We start from the raw sequence: 21,819 nt of genomic DNA, 5'->3' as shown, positions 1-21,819 counted from the left end.
TGATAGTGTGACAGGTTAAAGGAAATATGCATAGCCTGTTATACATTAAAAAGTATTAGTAAATTTATAGTATGTGAGGATCGTAAAACATCTAAGGTTAAAAAGATGCATTCAGTATTAGTTGATAGAGATTAATAACATTCATCTAATTGTGTTAACGTTAAAATCTGTCAAAGGGTAAGAATTGAGAGTAATGTGTAAACGTTATATTGATTACTTTATTTTGTGGTGCCTAAAAGTGTTAATCTGTGATCTACGAAATGCTCTTAATCTATGAGCCGGAGATCGATTGCTCTGGTCTCCACCCATATTCCTGGGGAAATCGCGGTCTTTTCTCATTACACTAAAGTTGAATTGAGAATACAACACCGTATCACTCTCGTGATTATTTCTCCCCTGTTTTCGGGTACTTTATTGATGATAAAATAGTAATTTAAATGTTATAACTCGCTAACATGTCAAGAGTGTTTAAGGTGTGTCTTAGTAACGTCTTGAGGAAGTTAGTTAAGTTCGAAGAGAGTAATATTAGCCCTGCTCGGTTGAAGTGAAGAATAGCATCGTACTGAGAGTAGCTGCCATTTTATGTCGATTGTGAATGAACATATACGTTGTTAATAGGATATTTTGCTGTGTTATTTGTATAATGGGTTTTCTGTTGTTTTGTAATGTGTTACTTTTGTGAAATGATTACACTAAAGTTGAATTGAGAATACAACACCGTATCACGCTCGTGATTATTTCTCCCCTGTTTTCAGGGGCGTAACATTTTTGGAGGCACCGCTGAGATAAAGTAATCAATATAACGTTTACACATGACTCTCAATTCTCCCCTGTTTTCAGGGGCGTAACAATAACATAGTCCAAATCAGCACCAATAAGGGCATGCATGGACTGTAATTAATATAATTAGTCGTACAAAAAAAGGTGAACAAGTTTTCATCATTTCGATAGTCACAATAAAGTGCTAATGTTCTAAACAAGCACACTATTGTATTAGTTTCACGTCAGTATTAGCTTCACAAAAGATTGCGCCCAATGCTAGTAAGATTAATTTGAGTTTTTTGAAGATGAAATATGTGCAAAACAAGTAGGAATAAATGTTAATGTCAATCTTATTGGTCGTTTAAGTCCTTTCCGTCTGTCCAATTTCTGTCTTTCCACATGTACAGTTTAGGCCTTTAAACTTCATAAGCTCATTGAAGCTCAGGGTATTGTCCTCCTCAGACAAACAAGTCCCAGAAAGCCCAGAGTTTCAGTAAGCCTGTGGAGGGATCCCTGAGCTCCGCAGTGGAGATAATAACAATCGTTTCATGTCTATTTCTAATCCAGTGTAGCAGGACATGCATTCATCCAGTCTTATGCAGACTCCTTCAAAATAGTGTTTTTACTTTGAAATTAAATTAATAGAGGACTCTCAAAGTGGAAGCAAAGACTTCAGTTTTTCCAAAGGGTTGCATATATGGATGTTATATAAACTGTACAGGAGCATAAGGTATCAAACATTTCACTGCAGCAAAGTCTATGAACTTTCATGTAAAATCACTTTTTGTCTAGATTGTGGATGTGTCAGCGCTGCAGTGATGTACCCTACAAACTCAACAAGTGATAGAAAAGAGTGGTCAATAAGAAAAATAGGTGGTAAAAAATAAAATGTCAGAAATAAAATAAGCATAAAAAAATATATGAATTGTCCAAAACAATACAAACACTACAAGATGTTGAATGTATTCTATGACAGGTTAGACAATATTAATCTCCAGTTCTATATCCGTGATTCCAGAGCGGAGAAACTCCACTGGGTAGCCGAGAAGTAGGGGAAGCTATCTGAGTCTGGACGGGAGTGTGATTCTAAGGATTTGCCGGTATGAGAGCCAGGCTGGGTTAGGAACTCCTTCACATGTCGTGGCAGTGCATGGAGCAGCCAGTCCTCCACCAGCAGACCTTCTCCATGCAGTCCTGAACAGCAGCCCAGCTCCATGGGCAGCTCCTCCAGACTGTTGCTGCGGAGGTCCAGGCGGGACAGGTGACTCAGGTTGCTCAGCCCTGGAGGCAGGGAACCCAAGGAGTTGTGTGATACATTCAGGCTCCGCCGCTCCAAACAGCGACTGAAGAGCTCTGGAGGCAGACTCTCCAGCCTGTTCCCACTCAGGTCCAGCTCGGTGAGAAATGTCAGTGCCCCTACCTCTGCTGGCAGCTCATCCAGCAGGTTGCCAGCCAGTAGGAGGCGACGTATGTGGTGGAGGGTGAAGAGGGCCGGGGGAAGGCTCTGGAGCTGGTTGTACCCCAGGTCCAGGAGCTCCAGAGCACGCAGTACACCAACACTAGCCGGTAGCGCCAGAACACGGTTATGGGCCAGCCTGAGGCAGGAGAGGCGGCGGAGGTGTGCCAGCCCTAGAAGCTCCTCCAGGGTGCGCAGGCTGTTGTGCTGCAGGTCCAGGGTGCGCAGGCTGGTGAGGGCCAGCAGGGCAGAGGGCAGGCGCTCCAGGTGGTAGTCCTGCAGCTGCAACTCGGTTAGGCTGGCCACACACCGCAGGCCCGTCAGCACCAGCAGCCTGGAGCCCTCGTTGTGGATCTCCAGCCTCACCAGGCTTCCTGCCAACTCCCCCAGCTCCCCGGGCACACGCTGCAGCATGCCTCTCAGGACCAGCAACCGGAGATGACGGAGCTGCCTGAGGCTTCCCAGGGCCCAGCCACGACCCACCCCACCCTCGCAGCCCAGCCGGCCAGAAAAGTGCAACTCCTGCAGGCCGCAGAGAGAGTAGACCCAGCCAGGGATCTCTGCAGCCTGGGTGGAGGTGAGGTGCAGGGCCTCCAGACGCTCCTGCAGAACCACCAGGGCACCAGGCTGCATGGCTGCAGTACAGTGTTACAAATGAAGCTCCCTGTTGTGACATATAAAACAGTTGAAGCCCCTTTGTCTAGAACACACCAAGCCAAACACTTCTATAAAGTGTATATTGCATGTAGATTATTTGAATATTTGGTGGCTTCATTGTTGGCTATATGGCTCACCTGAGTGAGGTCATGTTGGCCACCTGTGCGGGGAGCTTGGCGTCTGAGATGAGCTCCAGCTTGAGCACCACCAGCTGGCTGAGGGTGAAGAGGGCGGGGGGCAGGCGCGGCAGGGCCACCAGCTGCAGCAGGGGCAGCTGCAGCTGCAGCTCGGAACCCCAGCGCCTCTCTAGGCTCTCCTCCAGCAGGCGTGTCTCGCTGACAGGTGACAGGAAGACGGAAAGGCGCTGGGCCAGTAGGGGGTCGTACTGGTCAGCCATGTGTAACAGGAAGGCCAGGTCATTACATAAGTCAGGGACATCCCTCATGGAGCCCAGCTCCCTCAGTTTGTTAAAGAAGTATTGACACAGGGAGCTGAGGGGTGCGCAACCACAAACATAGCACTGTATAGTTAACAACAAAAGTACTAGTATGCTGCAGACAGTAGTGGAAAAAGTACCAAATTGTCATACTTGAGTAAAAGTACCTTAATAGAAAATACCTTAATAGAAAATGAATCAAGTAAAAGTGAAAGTCACCCAGCAAAATACTACTTAAGTAAAAGTCTAAAAGTATTTGGTTTTAAATATACTTAAGTATCAATAGTAAAAGTATATATGTATAATTTCACAGTCTTTATATTAAGCAAACCAGACAGCATGATTTTCAAGTTTTTTTCATTTACGGATAGCCAGGGGCACAGTCCAACACTCAGACTTCATTGACTAATTAAGCATTTTGGGTATAGTGAGTCCGCCAGACCAGGTGCAGTACGGATGACCAGGGATGTTCTTTTGAGAATTGCATGAATTGGACTGTTTTCCTATCATACTAAGCATTCGAATGTAACGAGTACTTTTGGGTGTCAGAAGTAAAAATTACATTATTTTCCTTAAGAATGTAGAGAAGTAAAAGTAAAAGTAAATAAAAAATATAAATAGTAAATTAAAGCAAACTACTTAAGTAGTACTTTAAAGTATTTTTGATTAAGTACTTTATACCACTGGCTGCAGAGCAAAGCAAATTAAAATAGATGGGAAAATAAAATGCAAATTACAGTCACAACACTCATAAACATTTTGCCACTAATCTGCAATCCAGACCTGTGGAGGATCCAGCTGAGGGTGTAGATGCTCAGCAGGCCAAAGAGCCCCACCAGGCTGATGTAGGCCAGCAGCAACTTGTGGAGGACCGAGGCCAGGGCATGGGTACACTCAAAGGCACTGTAGCCAGTCAGGGCGTGGGCCTGGGGTAGGCAGGTGTGGGTGAATGAGATGGAGCTCATCAGAGGGGTGGTGTAGCCCACTATCAGCTCCACCAGCAGCAGCTTGAACACCGTCTGGGCCAAGTACACCTACAGCAGGAGAGAGGAGAAAACAGGGATAGTGAATGTGAAGGTGTGTTATGGTAAACAGATACATCAAAAAAGAGTTCAGACACGTTCAGTAAATGACCCCTGACCTTGTAGATGACTTCAGAGTTCTCACAGTGGGAGCGGAAGCGACGCACCCTCTCGAACAGTGCCCTGGCCTGCTCCCCGTCACTCCGGTCCAAACTGGCAACCTGCCGTGAACCATCCAGCACCACAGGGGATTTAGAAGCCGGGACATGGGCCCGGGACAGAGACATGGTGGACAGGGAGGAGGTCCGGGAGAGAGTGGAGGGGCAGGGCGAGGGAGGGGCGGCAGTGGACGCGCTATCCGATCTCACCAGCAGGGGGCTGTCTGTGCCCGAGTCCAGGCTGGACTGGCGGTTGCGGGGTACAGGGGGTGAAGACAGGAGAGTAGGAGGAGGCGTTTGGAGATCCTGGGGGCCTGTCTCCTCCCCTCCCTCCTCCTGGCGGGCGGCATGGGACAGGGCGCGGGAGGTCCAGGGAGACTCACAGCACTTGGCCAGGATGGTCAGGAAGTGCTCTATGCGGGCGGAGGTGAGGGGGAAGTGGAACCAGAAGCAACCACTGGCCAATAGCACCAGGGACTGGAGTAGAGCCACATAGGGGAAGAAGCGGGAGTACCAGGGCAGGGCCTCGTGGTAGCACACCTGGCTAATGTAGACATACCGCTGGTAGTCCAGGTGGGTGCGTCTGCCCCTAGCAGGGGTCCAAGGGCTGGCTGGTAGGGGGGATGGTTTGGTGGGGGGCCTGTTAGGGGGGTGGGGTTGAGGTACGATACCACTGCTGGATGAGGTGTTCTGGTTAGTGGGGGTGGTAGTGAGGTCCAGGGGGAGACACACCACCCTGTCTCGAGATAGCAACAGGGTGCCTGACAACACAGATACCATGAGCATCAGCACCACCAGGTAATCCATGAAGACCTCCCACCAGGGCTTCAGCAGCTTGGAGGTGCCCTGACGCTCACTCAGAGAGGCCAGCTCTGACAGGCTGAACATGGCTTATGCTGGGTAAAGAACTGACTAACAAAATGGTGGAATAGTGATTCTGCTGTCACCAAAAAACTCCAATGCTTATTGTGCCAGGATCCAGACCTGAAAGAAATCAGTTGCAGCCCTCCAGTGGGACCAGACCCGACATTTAAAAAACACTGGTGTAGGAGATTTGACTGTTGGGAAAGAGACAAGATAATCCGAAAAGGAAGTGAGAGAAAAAAGTGCACTTTATAGGAGACAGACTATTTACAAGACTGGCCTCCAATTCAATCCATTACATTTTTCCCCAACCAACAAGTCTTGTGGTTTAGAACTGTTACAGAGAGCTTTGTTAAACAAAGTTAAAAGTGGTTACCCGACCCCGCTGAAAGATAATATGATTCAAAACTACATGTTTAATATAGTTTAAGGTAATAGGGTAATATGTGACATGTCGTTGACTGTAGATTTAACTGAATGAGAGGACGTTTCTGGCTCCTGGTTCTCTTCTTCATCCCCCTGACACACACTGCCATATATTAGGCAGTAGTCTAGTCAGTATACCAGTGTGCCCTGGTTATGACAGGCAGGGTACGCTCGAGGAAGAGTGTCCTACAGAATATTGGAAGTGTCATTCGCATTGTGTTACACATTTATGTGAGTTTGACATTGGAATGCAATATTTCAGTAGCCAATATTTAGGCTAAGATTTGCATTTAAAGTTAATCAGTTACTGAAACAGATGCCTTAATTATTCTCAAGAGTTGTTAAATAACACAATGCAAAAATAATAAAACTTACCTGCAACCACAGCACGTTTGTCAGACAGCTTTTTCTTTCACAAAAACGTTTTCTTGTCTGTATGCTGCTCAAACGGTGTCTAGAAAAACAACAGTGAATTGCGCGGTGCATCGCTCTGGGGTGACTAGTCCGGTGCGGTCCGGTTCTCTCAAGAATTAAACATAAAAAACTTTTTCTGTTGCGGGCGGTGACTGGTGCTGAGAGTGGAGCGCCGCGGCAGTGGTGACAAACACGGGGTTTTGGCTCTTTAACGGTTGTCATGACGAAGTGCGATGTTGAGAAGAAATCTAATTAATTTCAGCCCAGTCCATAGCCAAAGCCTTTTATTGCAATAGAAGGCTCTGTCTGTAGCCTAGTCCTACTCCCCTCCAAAAAGTATTATTACAAACAAACAAAATATAAAATAATAATTTACAACAAAAAACTATACAGTGTCTTTTGTGCTTATTTATTTCACCCTGGCTGGCACATGTTCCCTCTTACAGTAGCTTATAGGCTTACAATTTGTATAATGAGACTCCAATAAACCGAAGAGATGAAGGCTATTGTTCAGCTGCCCGGGCCGGGGAGATGAAGCCTTAATGAGCTGTTTAGCTGGGCTAAATATAATTCAAATTACAATGCATCAAATTTCTTGTGAGATTAGTTTTAATAGTGCATGGTCCTTTTTAAATAAACCAAATAAATAAATAAAATAAACGTATTACTTATTCGAACAATCAATGGACATTTGGAGACGAATGAGCGGGAGGACCGTTGTCAATCAAGGGTCAGCGCTATCCGGGATCCTTGGGACATACACCATTGAAGTTGACATGTGAAAGGGTAAGGGTAAGGGTAAGGGTTAGGTTATGGGTTAAGGTTAGGGTATGGGTTAAGGTTAGGGTTAGGGTTTAGGGCAGTGATCGCACTGCCAGTCAATCAAGTAGGCCAGAGCGCGCAGAGAGCCGATTATGACGTGTCCTGGGCTCCTTCTACGCAACAATGTAAATAACGGTGTAATTGCCGTTTTCAACACAGTGGCTCATTTGCAAAGTTTCACTTGCTCTTGCAACATCTGATTTTACAGACTGCGACAATTACTATAGCCTATGATTGCAAGACTCCGGTAAGTAGAAGGCCATTTATATCTGTGATAAAATGCCTGGTTTTAGTCAATAGGCCTATTTGTTTAAAAGTAGGCTAATTTGAAATCAATAAATAAATCTCACTTGCCTAAAAGTAGGCTAATTTGAAATCAATAAATAAATCTCACTTGCCCCCCCCCCCCCCCCCCCCCCCCCCTCTCAGTCATGCCTAGGAGAAGCGCGAGGCTAGTAACCGGAGGGTACTATAACCAGTCCTCCGATGATGAGTCTTCCTCCTGCATCTCCTACAGGGAGAGCCCCGTCAGGTGAATATCTGTATGAGTGCATCTTGCGTGTGATCTTTTTTGCATTGAACGGTAGTGTTAGAACAGTGTTAAAACTGTGTGTGTCCCTCTCAGGGTTTTCAATAAGAAGAGAACTGGGGGACATAAGGATTCTTCCCGATCCAGTCAGGCCAGCAGCACTGTCAGTGCCACCAACTTCACCAATGAGCGAAACATCAATGCTGATGACATTGGTACTGCAGACATCACTTCCTGTCCTAGCTAGTTGGTGTTCACGTTATCAACCTCTATTAGCCCCTTGTGTTGACTAGTCGCCTGGTCTGAGATCTGTTTGTTCTGTCCTTCCAACTCCTGTGGTCATTGTCACACCATGGCAATGGCCATAGGAGTTGGCAAGACAACATAAACAGATCTGGGACCAGGCCTACCCTCTAACTCCATTGCTTGGATTAGACATTTGTGTCAGTCTGAAATAATTGGATATGTATACACAATATACTGTATATGTCTAAAATACTCAACCTCCCTTATCTCCCTCTCTCTGCCTCTCCCCTCCCCCTCCCTATGTCAGATTTGTCTCCAACATTGAGGGTCACCCAGAGAAGGCAGACCTTCCTGTCTCCTCCTAGTGTGGCCCCCAGTGTGGCCCTGGACCCCAGCCTGAGCTTCTCAAGCATGAGCTACTGCTCTGAAGAGCCACAAAGGCCTAGGACATGCTCCAGCAGGAGCTTCTCTAGTGGAATTGGCACAAGGACCGATGCTATTTTCAGTGAGTGCAATGTGTATGTGTTTGTGTACGAGAGACAACATTAGAGACAGCTGGTCTCTATACTCGTAGTTTGTTAGCATTAGCATTAGCTGAGCGTTAGCTTTTCTCTCTGCTTGTGCCTTGTTTGTTAGCATTAGTATTAGCTTTGGCCCTATGTGTTTCCCCCTGTAGCCCGTTCATGGTTGCCTTCCTGGTTTGCCATCCTGCTCTTCCTCCTCCCCTTTCTTCTGACCTTCGGTGAGTGCTACATCACATGTTTACACATCTAAATGTCCTCCTAATCAACTAGATGTCGTCTGTGTAACTAGTACTACAATGTCTTCCCAGCCGTATTCCTGTTTTCGACTGCATTCCCCACCATGAACCTTAATCTGATGACCCGACCGACTCAACCTGACCCTCGACCTGATCTGACTCAAAAGACTACGGTAGGACCTGTTTTTCATCTGTCTAATACTGTACTTAGCCCTACTGTTTGTCTCATGTCTATTATCTATGCATTGATTGGGTGAATGTTGCATTGAAGTTATGAGCCTGATTGTCCAATAAGGACTTGTTGAATCTCTTTCTACAGCATGGAACTCCTATCATGAATTCAGCTTTCGAAATGCAAATGGATACTATACTGGTGAGAGAGCGAGGGAGAGAGAGAGAGAGAGAGAGAGAAAGTGAGAGAAGGGGAGGGGGGGGGGGGGGGGGGGGGGGGTGGAGCATACCGAAAATAGGTTGGAGACAATTCTATTTTAATTCCATCACTTCAGGGAAGTACACAAACATTCAAATTCCTAGTCTCTTATGCTTTTCAATTCTGAACATTTTTCATTTAAATTGGAGTTTGGTTCACTTTCTCAATTGACTAGAATTGAAATGGAATTGACCTCAATCATGATGGACATGTTGCATGTGTGTGTGTGTCTTGCAGAGAGAGATTGAAATTATGAAACAGAAAGAAAACCAGCAACAGGACATTTCCGAGGTGAGACACGTCAATCTAACCCTTTAAATAGACATACCTTCAAAGTTTAAAAACACTGCCCAATGTTGTGTTTCGTCCAATATTCTTTAATTTAGGTGTCAATAATTGCCTCTCAGGAAGGAATGAAGATAATTTAATTGAGTTTGTCTTACCCTATAGATGTTACAAAGAATGACTAAGGACCTGAGGTGTGTGAAGACCGAGATTGACGACATGAGAGTGAGGGTGGACAGGTGAGTGTGTGCCAGTCCTGAAACAAGCTCAGTGCCTTGCCCCTAGCTCCTAGCCCCTAACCCCTAGCCCCTAGCTCCTACTCCTGAAAGTTATGTTGTTTTCTATTCTACAAGACAAACCTCTCCCAAAATGGAAAATAAAGTTGTATTGTATTGTCTCTAGTGTGGACTTTGAGAGTGTGAGCTTTGATCGTCGCCTGGATCAGGAAGCTACAGAGTTCAGCAAGCAGGTGGCTGATCTACAAGAACACCTACTCTTTACTAGAGGAAGAGTTAGGGCCCTGGAGGACGTCAGCGACACGGTAACCCACACACACACACACACACACACACACACACACACACACCCTTTATTTCATAATATATGTGATCTCTCTGTTTCTGTAGCTGCAGCATCAGGTGACCTCTATAAAGAACCAGCCTCCTTCCGCTCTGACACCAACCAACACACACCTGACCCCTGAGTTCATAGAGGCCATGGGCAAATGGCTCAGAGATAGATTGGCCCAGGTACAGTGGCTTGCGAAAGTATTCACCCCCCTTGGCAATTTTCCTATTTTGTTGCCTTACAACCTGGAATTAAAATAGATTTTGGGTAGGTTTGTATAATTTGATTTACACATCATGCCTACCACTTTGAAGAAGCAAAATATTTATTTATTGTGAAACAGACAAGAAATGCCACAAAAAAACAGAACTTCAGCGTGCATAACTATTCACACCCCCCCAAAGTCAATACTTTGTAGAGCCACCTTTAGCAGCAATTACAACTGCAAGTCTCTTGGGGTTTGTCTCTATAATCTTGGCACATCTAGCCGCTGGGATTTTTGCTCATTCTTCAAGGCAAAACTGCTCCGGCTCCTTCAAGTTGGATGGGTTCCACTGGTGTACAGCAATATTTAAGTCATACCACAGAGTCTCAAATGGATTGAGGTCTGGGCTTTGACTTGGCCATTCCAAGATATTTAAATGTTTCCCCTTAAACCACTCAAGTGTTGCTTTAGCAGTATAATTAGGGCCATTGTCTTGCTGGAAGGTGAATCTCCATCCCAGTCTCAAATCTCTGGAAGACTGAAACAGGTTTTCCTCAATAATTTCCCTGCATTTTGCGCCATCCATCATTCCTTCAATTCTGACCAGTTTCCCAGTCATTGCCGATGAAAAACATCTACACAGCATGATGCTGCCACCAGCATGCTTCACTGTTGGGATGATGTTCTCGGGGTGATGAGAGGTGTTGGGTTTGCACCAGACATAGAATTTTCCTTGATGGCCAAAAAGCTACATTTTTGTCTAATCTGACCAAACTTCCATAAGTTTGAGGAGTCTCCCACATGCCTTTTGGCGAACACCAAACGTGTTTGCTTATTTTTTTCTTTAAGCAATGGCTTTTTTCTGGCCACTCTTCCATAAAGCCCAGCTCTGTGAAGTGTGCGGCTTAAATTGGGCCAATGGACAGATTCTCCAATCTCTGCTGTGGAGCTTTGCAGCTCATTCAGGGTTATCTTTGGTCTCTTTGTTTCCTCTCCTCTCTGATTAATGCCCTCCTTGCCTGGTCCATGAGTTTTGGTGGGCGGCCCTCTCTTGACAGGTTTGTTGTAGTGCCATATTCTTTCCATTTTGTTGTAATCAATTTAATGGTGCTCTGTGGGATGTTGAACGTTTTGGATATGTTTTTATAACCCAACCCTGATATGTACTTCTCCACTACTTCGTCCCTGACCTGTTTGGATAGCTCCTTGGTCTTCATGGTGCCGCTTGGCGGTGTTGCAGACTCTGGGGCCTTTCGGAACAGGTGTATATATACTGGGATCATGTGACACTTTGATTGCACACAGGTGTATTTTATGTAACTAATTATGTGACTTCTGAAGGTAACTGGTTGTACCAGATCATATTTAGTGGCTTCATAGTAAAGGGTGTGAATACATATGCACAAACCACTTTTCTGTTTTTTTAATTTGGTATTTTTTGGAATAAGTTTTTTTTTCTCATTTCACTTCACCAATTTGGACTATTTTGTGTATTTCCATGACATTAAATCCAAATAAAAATCCATTTAAATTACAGGTTGTAATGCAACAAAATAGGAAAAACGCCAAGGGGATGAATACTTTTGCAAGGCTATGTAGATGTTTAAATTTTTGGATATTTTGCATTATTTGTCCCAAAAATGAACATGAAATGTGATAGAACTGTGTGTAAATGTATGTCAGGATGAGAGACAGGATGAGAGACAGGATGTGAAACAGGTGGTGAAAGACTGCAGTCGTCCACTGGCTGACAAAATGCCCAACTTCGCCCTCGAGTCCCAAGGTTTGTGACTGATCACTTTTTTTGGGGGGCACATTTTGAAAATATATATTTCACCAGGTAAGCTAGTTGAGAACACGTTTTAATTTACAACTGTGACCTGGCCAAAGCAGTGCGACACAAACAACCCATGTTACACATGGAATAAACAAGCATACTGTCTAGACCGGGTTACGAACTCGGGTCTCCGATGTGAGAAACAGTCACTTAGCAAACTGAGCCACTAATAGTCAGCAGAACCCAGAAGATGAGGCAGACACAGCAGTACTTGAGACTGTTTTAATAAAGTAAAAAGGAAAGCTCTTCAGGCAAAAAATATAAATCCACAACATCAAAAGTAATTCTAAGAGAAAAAGGTAAAAAGCACAATGGGGGCATCTAGTGGCCAAAACCGGAACAATCCTGGCCAAATCCTGACACGTACAGTCAATAACACAATAGAAAAAAAGGAAGTCTATATACAGTGTGTGCAAATGACATAAAATAAATCTGTTCCCAAGTATAATAGCGAGACATGTGATCCTATACAAATGTAAGCAAGGTTTGAAGTGATCATGTTTTTGTCAAATATTATATCTGTTTGGAATTATTTTATGTTCCAGCCCCTCGATCATCCGCTCACGAAAAAATCTGCCCACAGCTGAATCTAGTTCATGATCCCTGGTATAGACTATATTATTGAATATGCTCAGAGCTCACTGTGTGTGTGTCTGTGTGTGTGTGTGTGTAGGTGCCAGCATTGTAACCAGTCGTTGCTCTGAGACATATAAGACCAGTTCGGCCCGAGTGAGTTTCCTGGGGATTCCCCTGTGGTCTCCATCAGAGAGCCCCCGGACTGTAATTCAGGTAAGTACCTCTCTCTCTCTCTCTCTCTCTCTCTGTGTGTCTGTCTCTCTTCCTCTCTCCTGCCTCACTCCTCTACTCACACTTTGTCACCCTCCGTCTGTCTCTCTACTTCCTTTGTAAACTGTAATGTAATGTGACCATGATTGAATGCACTTTAAAGATCACTGTCAGCCTGACACGCCTCTGTCTTGCTTCCCCCTACTCTTCCCTTTCTCTGCTCTCCAAAGGGCCAGCTGGTGCAGCCTGGTAAGTGTTGGCCTTTCCGCGGGGCCCAGGGCACCATGACTGTAGCTCTGTCTCACCCTGTCCACGTCACCCACGTTACCATGGAGCACATCTCCACTGCCGTCTCTCCCACTGGACACATAGACAGCGCTCCTAAGGACTTTGCTGTCTACGTGAGTCACCTCTGACCCCTGTATATTTGATCATAACCACACAGGAATGTTTTTGGAGTGTTATGCTGAGTACCTTTAATTAACTCTCCCTCTCTCTCTCTCTCTCTCTCTCTCTCTCTCTCTCTCTCTCTCTCTTGCTCTCTGTCTCTCTCTCTTGCTCTCTGTCTCTCTCTCTCGCTCTCTGTCTCTCTCTCTCTCTTTCTCTCTCTCTCTCTCTCTTGCTCTCTGTCTCTCTCTCTCGCTCTCTGTCTCTCTCTCACTCTCTCTCTCTCTCTCTCTCTCTCTCTCTCTCTGTGTAGGGCATGACTACTGACAGTGAAGAGGGAACACTGCTCGGGACTTTCATGTTTAACCAGGCTGGGGATCCAATCCAGACATTTAAACTGCCTGTGAGTCAGACACTAACAAAGAGATATTAGAGATACACATGGTAGAGACCCACTGGGCACACACTGGTTGAATCAACATTGTTTAAACGTCATTTCAATAAAATGATGTTGAACCAAAGTGGAATAGACGTTGACTTGACATCTGTGCCCTGTGGGGATACACATGGTAGAGATACAGATAACATGATGTCAGACATTGACACAGATTATTTCATTTGGCTTTAAGCCGTTTAACTTTTGGGGTGATTGTTTGTGCAACAGGCGGGCTGATATAATAAAAGTGTCAAAATGATTATAACAGTGGACTTCTCTCTCTCAGAACCCTAACAGTGTGTATCGTTATGTGGAGCTCCGTATCATCAGCAACTGGGGTCATCAGGACTACACATGTGTGTATAGCTTCCGGGTTCACGGCAAGATGCCTTCTGCGTGAGACAGATCCGCTGTCCACCCCAACCCCAGTGTGTGTGTGTCATCCACCCCAACCCCAGTGTGTGTGTGTCATCCACCCCAACCCCAGTGTGTGTGTCATCCAACCCAATAATATCTTATTTTCCATACTGGAGCGTATATGTTGCCTCTAGCAAATATGTACATCTAAATAAAATCTCTATTTGGTCAATTCTGGGGTGATTTAATGCGTACAAACTCACATATATATATATATATATATATATATATATATATATATTGACTGACACACGATAAGATGCACAATAAGATGCATTGATGCTCCATATCCACCAGGGGTCATTGATGATTAGGCAAAGACTACCAGTGTCAAGCACCGCAACTATAGGCTTCTAACTATGTTGAAGAGTCACGAAATGAATGTGTGAGGAAATGTATTTCTTGGTCCATTGTCTTGTCCTGGTGATAACACATAGGTAGGCTACTGTGCAGTAATAGCATGGGATTGTGTTTTTGGATTTGCCATTTGTTTGATGTTATTGAACTTCTATTTGTTCCATTTTGCAGGTGTGTGTGTGTGTGTGTGTGTGTGTGTGTGTGTGTGTGTGTGTGTGTGTGTGTGTGTGTGTGTGTGTGTGTGTGGTATCTGGGTCAGGGGGAGTTTTAGAAGGCTTACAGTAACTACATGGAGGGAGATGGCCAATATGATGTAGCTATTGTACACCGCGGTGTGTTTCTTAGTGTGTATGTCTATTTGTGATGGCCTAGAGAGGTTAGAAAAACCAATGCTGGGACTGGATGGGTGCGACCTTGCAGTGATGGGAACCAGAGCGGATGTGAAAGGGATGTGTCAAGTCGAGAGAGAAAATCTCATGAGAGTGTGAATCGCAGCTGTAAGAGACAGAGGATTGTGCAGATTATTCTGCCTCATACATGATAAGCACGTGCATCTGAAATCCTGTTTAATTCACCTCTATCCTTATATGCAGATAACTGCCAAGATATTGTAAAACATCAACATAAAGTGTCTTAACAGGGCGTTGGGCCACCACGAGCTGCCAGAACAGCTTTAATTATCCTTGGCATAGATGCTACAAGTGTCTGGAACTCTATTGGAGGGATGCAACAACATTCTTTCATGAGAAATTCAATCATTTGGTGTTTTGTTGGTGGTATAAAATGCTGTCTCAGGCGCTGCTCCAAAATCTTTCATAAGTGTTCAATTGGGTTGAGATCTGGTAACACACACACACAGACACACACACACACACACACACACACACACACACACACACACACACACACACACACACACACACACACACACACACACACACTCTTTATTAAAGCCCCATGCTCCTTTGAGACCCCTCTTTTAAAGTCACTGAAATCTCTTCTTCTAGCCATTGTAGCCCAAACATATTTTATTTAACCTTTATTTAACTAGGCAAGTCAGTTAAGAACACATTTTTGTTTACAATGACAGCTTACCTCGGCCAGACCCTAACCCGGACGACACTGAGCCAATTGTGCGCCGCCCTATGGAACTCCCAATTACGGGCGGTTGTGATACAGCCTGGAATCAAACCAGGGTCTGTAGTGATGCCTCTAGCACTGAGATGCAGTGCCTTAGACCGCCCGAGTGGGCAACTGGGCAACATTTTTTTTATACATGATACATGATGGGATGTTAATCACTTAAATAACTCAGGAACCACACCTGTGTGGAAGCACCTGCTTTCAATATCCTCCTGAGACATTAGTGTTTGGAGTGGGGGAAAAAATTACCAAGAACTTTTAAAAATATATATATTGTTATTTATCTTTTATTGTAAATGCTAAATTGTCTTCTGTAGTTGTCATTAGGACATAAATAGGAACATTACAGTCAATGGGTAGGTAAAATGTCACGCCCTGACCTTAGAGATCCTTTTATTTCTCTATTTGGTTAGGTCAGAGTGTGACTAGGGTGGGCAGTCTAGTGTTTCGTTTCTAGGTTGGCCTGGTATGGTTCTCAATCAGAGGCAGCTGCCTATCATTGACTCTCATTGGGATCATATTTAGGCAGCCTTTTTCCACCTGTTGTGTGTGGGATCTTGTTTTTGTATTGTAGCCTTTTTGCACTACAAAGCTGCACGTTCGTTTTGTTGCTCTTTATTGTTTTGTTGCTGGTTCACATTAATAAACATGAAGGCCTTCCACGCGGCACCATGGTCCAATCCTTCCAACAGCGATCGTTACATAAAAAACATAGTTACGCCATCCAGGTGTCCACTACAGAGGACATTTCTTGATAGGCTCTTATTTAATGTGCAAAAGTATTACAGTCCTGACAACTCACTTAACTATTCCTGAGATATTCACTTACTAGAAACAATTTTAATATCAAACTCACAAAAATCTGAATTCCATAAAATGTGCTAATTTTGACTAAAGCCTTTTTTTTTAAAGAACCAGTAAGATAAAGTTGTCAAGGTCACACCCCCACACGTGTTATAATTTATAAGCCCAGAATGTCCTCTCAAAGTGACAACAGGACTTAATAGGGTGGCTTGTATGGCCTCAGAGATAAGGACCAAGAACTGATGTCCACTAGAGGACAACATGAATTGCTGGGTCTCAGAAGGCTATAGTTTGTATCCCTCATTTACTCAAGTGTTTCCTTTATTTTGGCAGCTACCTCCTTACATATTGGGCACAGTAGTTGAATGCACTATTGCTATTCTGGATATTTCTGTTGATATAGTATCTCTATACAAACCTGCAAAGTCAGTTGAATACAAAATACTCTATTTGGTGTGTTGGCTATTTGTTTGTGTTTGCTTATTCATGTGTGTGAGGCAGAGAGACTGGTGTTTTGGGTGTGGTGTGTGTGACAGAGGCTTCACATGTCCACCCTGTGTGTTTGGATGTGTGTGTGTGAGTGCTTGAGCGTACTTGACTGAGTGTCAGTAAATGGACTTCTCCCTCCATCAGAGTTTGTTTTATCTTAGAAGGAAATATATTACAATTAATACATATCACATTCAACATCAATGCGGGGTAGAGAGCAAGAGACCTGAGTCGCCGGGCAAAAACAGTCCCGTCATACACAGAGATCCACTCCATCAGAGTTTAGAATACAGTGCTTTTATTCTTTTACATTTTGTTGTGTTACAAAGTGGGCTTAACATTTATTTAATTGTCATTTGTTAACGATCTACACAGTCTAATTTTAAATTGGAAGAAAAATTATAACTTTTTCAAAGCAAATTATGGAAAACAAAAAACAAAATATATTAGATAAGTATTCAACCCCCTGAGTCAATACATGTTAGAATCACCTTTGCCGCAGTTACAGCTGTGAGTATCTCTGGGTAAGTCTATATCACGATCGTCATACCGATGAGACCATGGCGCAGCGTGAGATGAATACATTCTTCTTTAATAAACGAAGAACACTTACACAAAACGACCATGACGCTATAACCGCGAGTGTTGACATGCAACTACACATAGACAATAACCCACAAGACTAAAATGGCAACCTAAATAGGATCCCCAATCAGAGACAACGATAAACAGCTGTCTCTGATTGGGAACCAATTCAGGCCACCATAGACCTACATATACCTAGACATACTAAAACCCCATAGATATACAAAAACCCTAGACAAGTTAAAAACGCTAGACAAGACAAAAACACAACCAACCACCCTCGTCACACCCTGACCTAACCAAAATAATCAAGAAAACAAAGATAACTAAGGTCAGGGAGTGACAGTGTAAGAGTTATGTACACCTGGATTGTACAATATTTGCCTATTATTCTATTTTAAATACTTCAAGCTCTGTCAAGTTCCATGTTGATCATTGCTAGACAGCCATTTTCAAGTCTTGCCATAGATTTTCAAGTTGATTTAAGTCAAAACTGTAACTAAGTCACTCAGGAACATTCAATGTTGTCTTGGTAAGCAACTCCGGTGTACATTTGGCCTTGTGTTTTAGGTTATTGTCCTGCTGAAAGGTGAATTTGTCTCCCTGTGTCTGTTGGAATTTTGACGGAACCAAGTTTTCCTCTAGGATTTTGCCTGTACTTAGCTCTATTGCGTTTCTTTTTATCTAAAAAATAGTCCTTGCCGATGACAAGCATTTTCATAACATGATGCAGCCACCACCATGCTTGAAACTATGGAGAGTGGTACTCAGTAATGTGTTGTGTTGTAGTTGCCCCAAACATAGGAATTTGTATTTAGACAAAACGTAAATGTTTTTGCCACATTTTTTGCAGTATTACTTTAGTGCCTTGTTGCAAACAGGGTGCATGTATTGGAATACATTGGAATATATTCACTCTGTCATTTAGGTTAGTATTGGTTAGTATTGTGTAGTATATTCACTCTGTCATTTAGGTTAGTATTGTGGAGTAACTACAAGGTTATTGATCCATTCTCAATTTTCTCCTATCACAGCCATTAAGCTCTTTAACTGTTTTAACTGTCACCATTGGCCTCATAGTGAAATCCCTGAGCGGTTTCCTTCCTCTCCGGCAACTGAGTTGGGAAGGAAGCCTGTATCTTTATAGTGACTGGCTATATTGATACACCATCCAAAGTGTAATTAATATCTTCACCATGCTCAAAGGGATATTCAGTGTCTGCTTTTTTTTTTATCCATCTACCAATAGGTGCCCTTCTTTGCAAGCCATTGGAAAGCCTCCCTGGTCTTTGTGGTTGAATCTGTCCTTGAAATTCACTGCTCGACTGAGGGACCTTACAGATAAATTGTATGTGTGGGGTAGTCATAAAAAAATATGTTAAACACTATTATTGAGGGCCTCCCGGGTGGCGCAGTGGTTAAGGGCGCTGTACTGCAGTGCCAGCTGTGCCACCAGAGACTCTGGGTTACACATCTTTTGTAACCGGCCGCAACCGGGAGGTCCGTGGGGCTACGCACAATTGGCCTAGTGTCGTCCGGGTTAGGGAAGGGTTGGCCGGTAGGGATATCCTTGTCTCATCGCGCACCAGCGACTCCTGTGGCAGGTCGGGCGCAGTGCGCGCTAACCAAGGTTGCCAGGTGCACGGTGTTTCCCCCGACACATTGGTGCGGCTGGCTTCCAGGTTGGATGCGCACTTGGTTGGGTTGTGTATCGGAGGAAGCATGACTTTCAACCTTCATCTCTCCCGAGCCCGTACGGGAGTTGTAGTGATGAGACAAGATAGTTGCTACTAAAACAATTGATACCACGAAATTGGGGAGAAAAACAGGGTAAAACTCAACAAAAAAAACACTATTATTGCACACAGACTGAGTCTATGCAACTTATTATTCCTGAAAATATGAAGGCTTTGTAACGGTTTTCCGTATGAGAAGGAGAGTCGGACCAAAATGCAGCGTGTAGATTGCGATCCATGTTTTAATGAACAAACGTAAAACACGAATCAATGCAAACACTACAAAATAAAGAACGTGATGAACGTAACGAAAACCTAAAACAGCCTATCTGGTGAAAAACACATAGACAGGAACAATCACCCACAAACACACAGTGAAACCCAGGCTACCTAAATATGGTTCCCAATCAGAGACAATGACGAACACCTGCCTCTGATTGAGAACCATATCAGGCCGAACATAGAACTAGACAAACTAGACATGTAACATAGAATGCCCACTCAGATCACACCCTGACCAACCACAACATAGAAATATACAAAGTAAACTATGGTCAGGGTGTGACAGTACCCCCCCCCCAAGGTGCGGACTCCGGCCGCAAAACCTGAACCTATAGGGGAGGGTCTGGGTGGGCATCTGTCCGCGGTGGCGGCTCTGGCGCTGGACGTGGACCCCACTCCATAATCGTTTTAGTCCACCTCCCTTGCGTCCCTAGATAGGTTACCCTCCTTAATGACCGCTCGGGACAGAGGGACAGCTCGGGACAGAGGTAGCTCGGGACTGATGGGTAGCTCAGCACTGAAAGGACGCTCAGCACTGAGAGGAAGCTCAGCACTGAGAGGAAGCCCAGGCAGGTAGTAGGATCTAGCAGATCCTGGCAGATCTGGAAGAGTCTGGTCGACTGGCAGATCTGGAAGAGTCTGGTCGACTGGCAGATCTGGAAGAGTCTGGTCGACTGGCAGATCTGGGAGAGTCTGGTCGACTGGCAGATCTGGGAGAGTCTGGTCGACTGGCAGATCTGGGAGAGTCTGGTCGACTGGCAGATCTGGGAGAGTCTGGTCGACTGGCAGATCTGGGAGAGTCTGGTCGACTGGCAGATCTGGGAGAGTCTGGTCGACTGGCAGATCTGGGAGAGTCTGGTCGACTGGCAGATCTGGGAGAGTCTGGTCGACTGGCAGATCTGGGAGAGTCTGGTCGACTGGCAGCTCTGGCTGCTCCATGCTGACTGGCTGCTCCATGCTGACTGGCAGCTCTGGCTGCTCCATGCTGACTGGCTGCTCCATGCTGACTGGCAGCTCTGGCTGCTCCATGCTGACTGGCTGTTCCATGCTGACTGGCAGCTCTGGCTGCTCCATGCTGACTGGCAGCTCTGGCGGCTCCTTGCAGACTGGCAGCTCTGGCGGCTCCTTGCAGACTGGCAGCTCTGGCGGCTCCTTGCAGACTGGCAGCTCTGGCGGCTCCTTGCAGACTGGCAGCTCTGGCGGCTCCTTGCAGACTGGCAGCTCTGGCGGCTCCTTGCAGACTGGCAGCTCTGGCGGCTCCTTGCAGACTGGCAGCTCTGGCGGCTCCTTGCAGACTGGCAGCTTTGGCGGCATCCTGCAGACAGGCAGCTCTGGCGGCTCCTTGCAGACAGGCAGCTCCTTGCAGACTGGCAGCTCTATGCAGACTGGCAGCTCCTTGCAGACTGGCAGCTCCTTGCAGACTGGCAGCTCCTTGCAGACTGGCAGCTCCTTGCAGACTGGCAGCTCCTTGCAGACTGGCAGCTCTATGCAGACTGGCAGCTCTATGCAGACTGGCAGCTCTATGCTAACTGGCAGCTCTTTGCAAACTGGCAGCTCTTTGCAAACTGGCAGTTCTGAACAGGCGGGAGACTCCGGCAGCGCTGTAGAGAAGGAAGGCTCTAACAGCGCTAAACAGGCGGGAGACTCCGACAGCGCTGGAGAGGAGGAGGGCTCCGACAGCGCTGGACAGGCGAGGCGCACTGTAGGCCTGATGCGTGGTGCTGGCACTGGTGGTACTGGGCCGAGGACACGCACAGGAAGCCTGGTGCGGGGAGCTGCTACCGGAGGGCTGGGGTGTGGAGGTGGTACTGGAAAAACCGGACCGTGCAGGTGCACTGGAGCTCTTGAGCACCGAGCCTGCCCAACCTTACCTGGTTGAATGCTCACGGTCGCCCTGCCAGTGCGGCGAGGTGGAATAGCCCGCACTGGGCTATGCAGGCGAACCGGAGACACCGAGCGCAAGGCTGGTGCCATGTAAGCCGGCGCTCAATCTAGCCCGGCCGACACGCGGAGCTGGAATATACCGCACCGGGCTATGCACCCGCACTGGAGACACCGTGCGCACCACTGCATAACACGGTGCCTGTCCGGTCTCTCTAGCCCCCTGGTAAGCACAGGGAGTCTGCCCAGGTCTCCTACCTGGCGTAGCCATACTCCCTGTTAGCCCCCCCCCAAGAAATTTTTGGGGCTGCCTCTCGGGCTTCCTTGCCAGCCGTGTTCCCTCATATCGCCGGCTCCTCTCTCCGGCTGCCTCTGCTCTCCTAAGTGCCTCCACCTGTTCCCATGGGAGGCGATCTCTTCCAGCCAGTATCTCCTCCCAAGTGTAACAGCCCTTGCCATCTAAAACGTCCTCCCATGTCCATTCCTCTTTACGCTGCTGTTGCTGCCTGTTTACACGCTGCTTGGTCCGTTGGTGGTGGGTGATTCTGTAGCGGTTTTCTTGGTGAGAAGGAGAGTCGGACCAAAATGCAGCGTGTAGATTGCGATCCATGTTTTAATGAACAAACGTAAAACACGAATC

At 45.7% G+C, this 21,819-nt stretch overlaps 3 protein-coding genes across 5 annotated transcripts; 2 read left to right on the top strand and 1 right to left on the bottom strand.

Moving 5' to 3' along the window:
- Window positions 1-2,742: 2,742 nt before the first annotated feature.
- LOC110486509 (volume-regulated anion channel subunit LRRC8D-like) lies at window positions 2,743-6,633 on the bottom strand. Of its 3 annotated transcripts, XM_021558154.2 has the most exons (5): window positions 6,157-6,633; window positions 4,453-5,549; window positions 4,095-4,345; window positions 3,013-3,366; window positions 2,743-2,882 (listed from the first exon to the last, which is right to left on the bottom strand). In XM_021558154.2, the coding sequence occupies exons 2-5, from the start codon at window positions 5,377-5,379 to the stop codon at window positions 2,867-2,869; spliced, it is 1,548 nt and encodes a 515-aa protein (XP_021413829.2). In that variant the 5' UTR covers window positions 5,380-5,549; window positions 6,157-6,633; the 3' UTR covers window positions 2,743-2,866. The 3 variants fall into 3 exon arrangements, with proteins under 3 accessions (XP_021413829.2, XP_021413830.2, XP_036797122.1); XM_021558155.2 differs by having other exon boundaries at window positions 4,453-6,633; XM_036941227.1 differs by lacking the exon at window positions 2,743-2,882 and having other exon boundaries at window positions 3,042-3,260; window positions 4,453-6,633.
- Window positions 6,634-7,448: 815 nt separating this feature from the next.
- On the top strand, window positions 7,449-11,830 carry LOC118938082. Its single transcript, XM_036939756.1, has 11 exons — window positions 7,449-7,549; window positions 7,643-7,761; window positions 8,100-8,297; window positions 8,469-8,534; window positions 8,625-8,725; window positions 8,872-8,925; window positions 9,220-9,273; window positions 9,433-9,506; window positions 9,670-9,808; window positions 9,894-10,016; window positions 11,735-11,830. The coding sequence occupies exons 1-11, from the start codon at window positions 7,449-7,451 to the stop codon at window positions 11,828-11,830; spliced, it is 1,125 nt and encodes a 374-aa protein (XP_036795651.1).
- Window positions 11,831-12,507: 677 nt separating this feature from the next.
- LOC118938554 (SUN domain-containing protein 2-like) lies at window positions 12,508-14,053 on the top strand. The gene is made up of 4 exons (XM_036942625.1): window positions 12,508-12,665; window positions 12,893-13,063; window positions 13,363-13,452; window positions 13,772-14,053. The coding sequence occupies exons 2-4, from the start codon at window positions 12,947-12,949 to the stop codon at window positions 13,883-13,885; spliced, it is 321 nt and encodes a 106-aa protein (XP_036798520.1). The 5' UTR covers window positions 12,508-12,665; window positions 12,893-12,946; the 3' UTR covers window positions 13,886-14,053.
- The last annotated feature ends 7,766 nt before the right edge of the window (window positions 14,054-21,819 follow it).

This window comes from Oncorhynchus mykiss, chromosome 13, assembly GCF_013265735.2.
Source record: "Oncorhynchus mykiss isolate Arlee chromosome 13, USDA_OmykA_1.1, whole genome shotgun sequence".
In the NCBI taxonomy this organism is placed as follows: domain Eukaryota; kingdom Metazoa; phylum Chordata; class Actinopteri; order Salmoniformes; family Salmonidae; genus Oncorhynchus; species Oncorhynchus mykiss.
Note: the sequence above shows the minus strand (reverse complement) of the source record. Positions and strands in the feature narration are given on the sequence as shown.

Excerpts from the sequence above, each read along its gene's own strand:
- LOC110486509 (XM_021558155.2), bottom strand. The coding sequence starts at position 5,379 with ATGTTCAGCCTGTCAGAGCTGGCCTCTCTGAGTGAGCGTCAGGGCACC. Across the intron at positions 4,346-4,452 it reads ACTCTGAAGTCATCTACAAG|GTGTACTTGGCCCAGACGGT; the intron begins GTCAGGGGTCAT and ends CTCCTGCTGTAG. Across the intron at positions 3,367-4,094 it reads CTCAGCTGGATCCTCCACAG|CTCCCTGTGTCAATACTTCT; the intron begins GTCTGGATTGCA and ends CGCACCCCTCAG.
- LOC118938082 (XM_036939756.1), top strand. The coding sequence starts at position 7,449 with ATGCCTAGGAGAAGCGCGAGGCTAGTAACCGGAGGGTACTATAACCAG. Across the intron at positions 7,550-7,642 it reads TACAGGGAGAGCCCCGTCAG|GGTTTTCAATAAGAAGAGAA; the intron begins GTGAATATCTGT and ends TGTCCCTCTCAG. Across the intron at positions 7,762-8,099 it reads CATCAATGCTGATGACATTG|ATTTGTCTCCAACATTGAGG; the intron begins GTACTGCAGACA and ends TCCCTATGTCAG.
- LOC118938554 (XM_036942625.1), top strand. The coding sequence starts at position 12,947 with ATGACTGTAGCTCTGTCTCACCCTGTCCACGTCACCCACGTTACCATG. Across the intron at positions 13,064-13,362 it reads CTAAGGACTTTGCTGTCTAC|GGCATGACTACTGACAGTGA; the intron begins GTGAGTCACCTC and ends CTCTCTGTGTAG. Across the intron at positions 13,453-13,771 it reads TCCAGACATTTAAACTGCCT|AACCCTAACAGTGTGTATCG; the intron begins GTGAGTCAGACA and ends TCTCTCTCTCAG.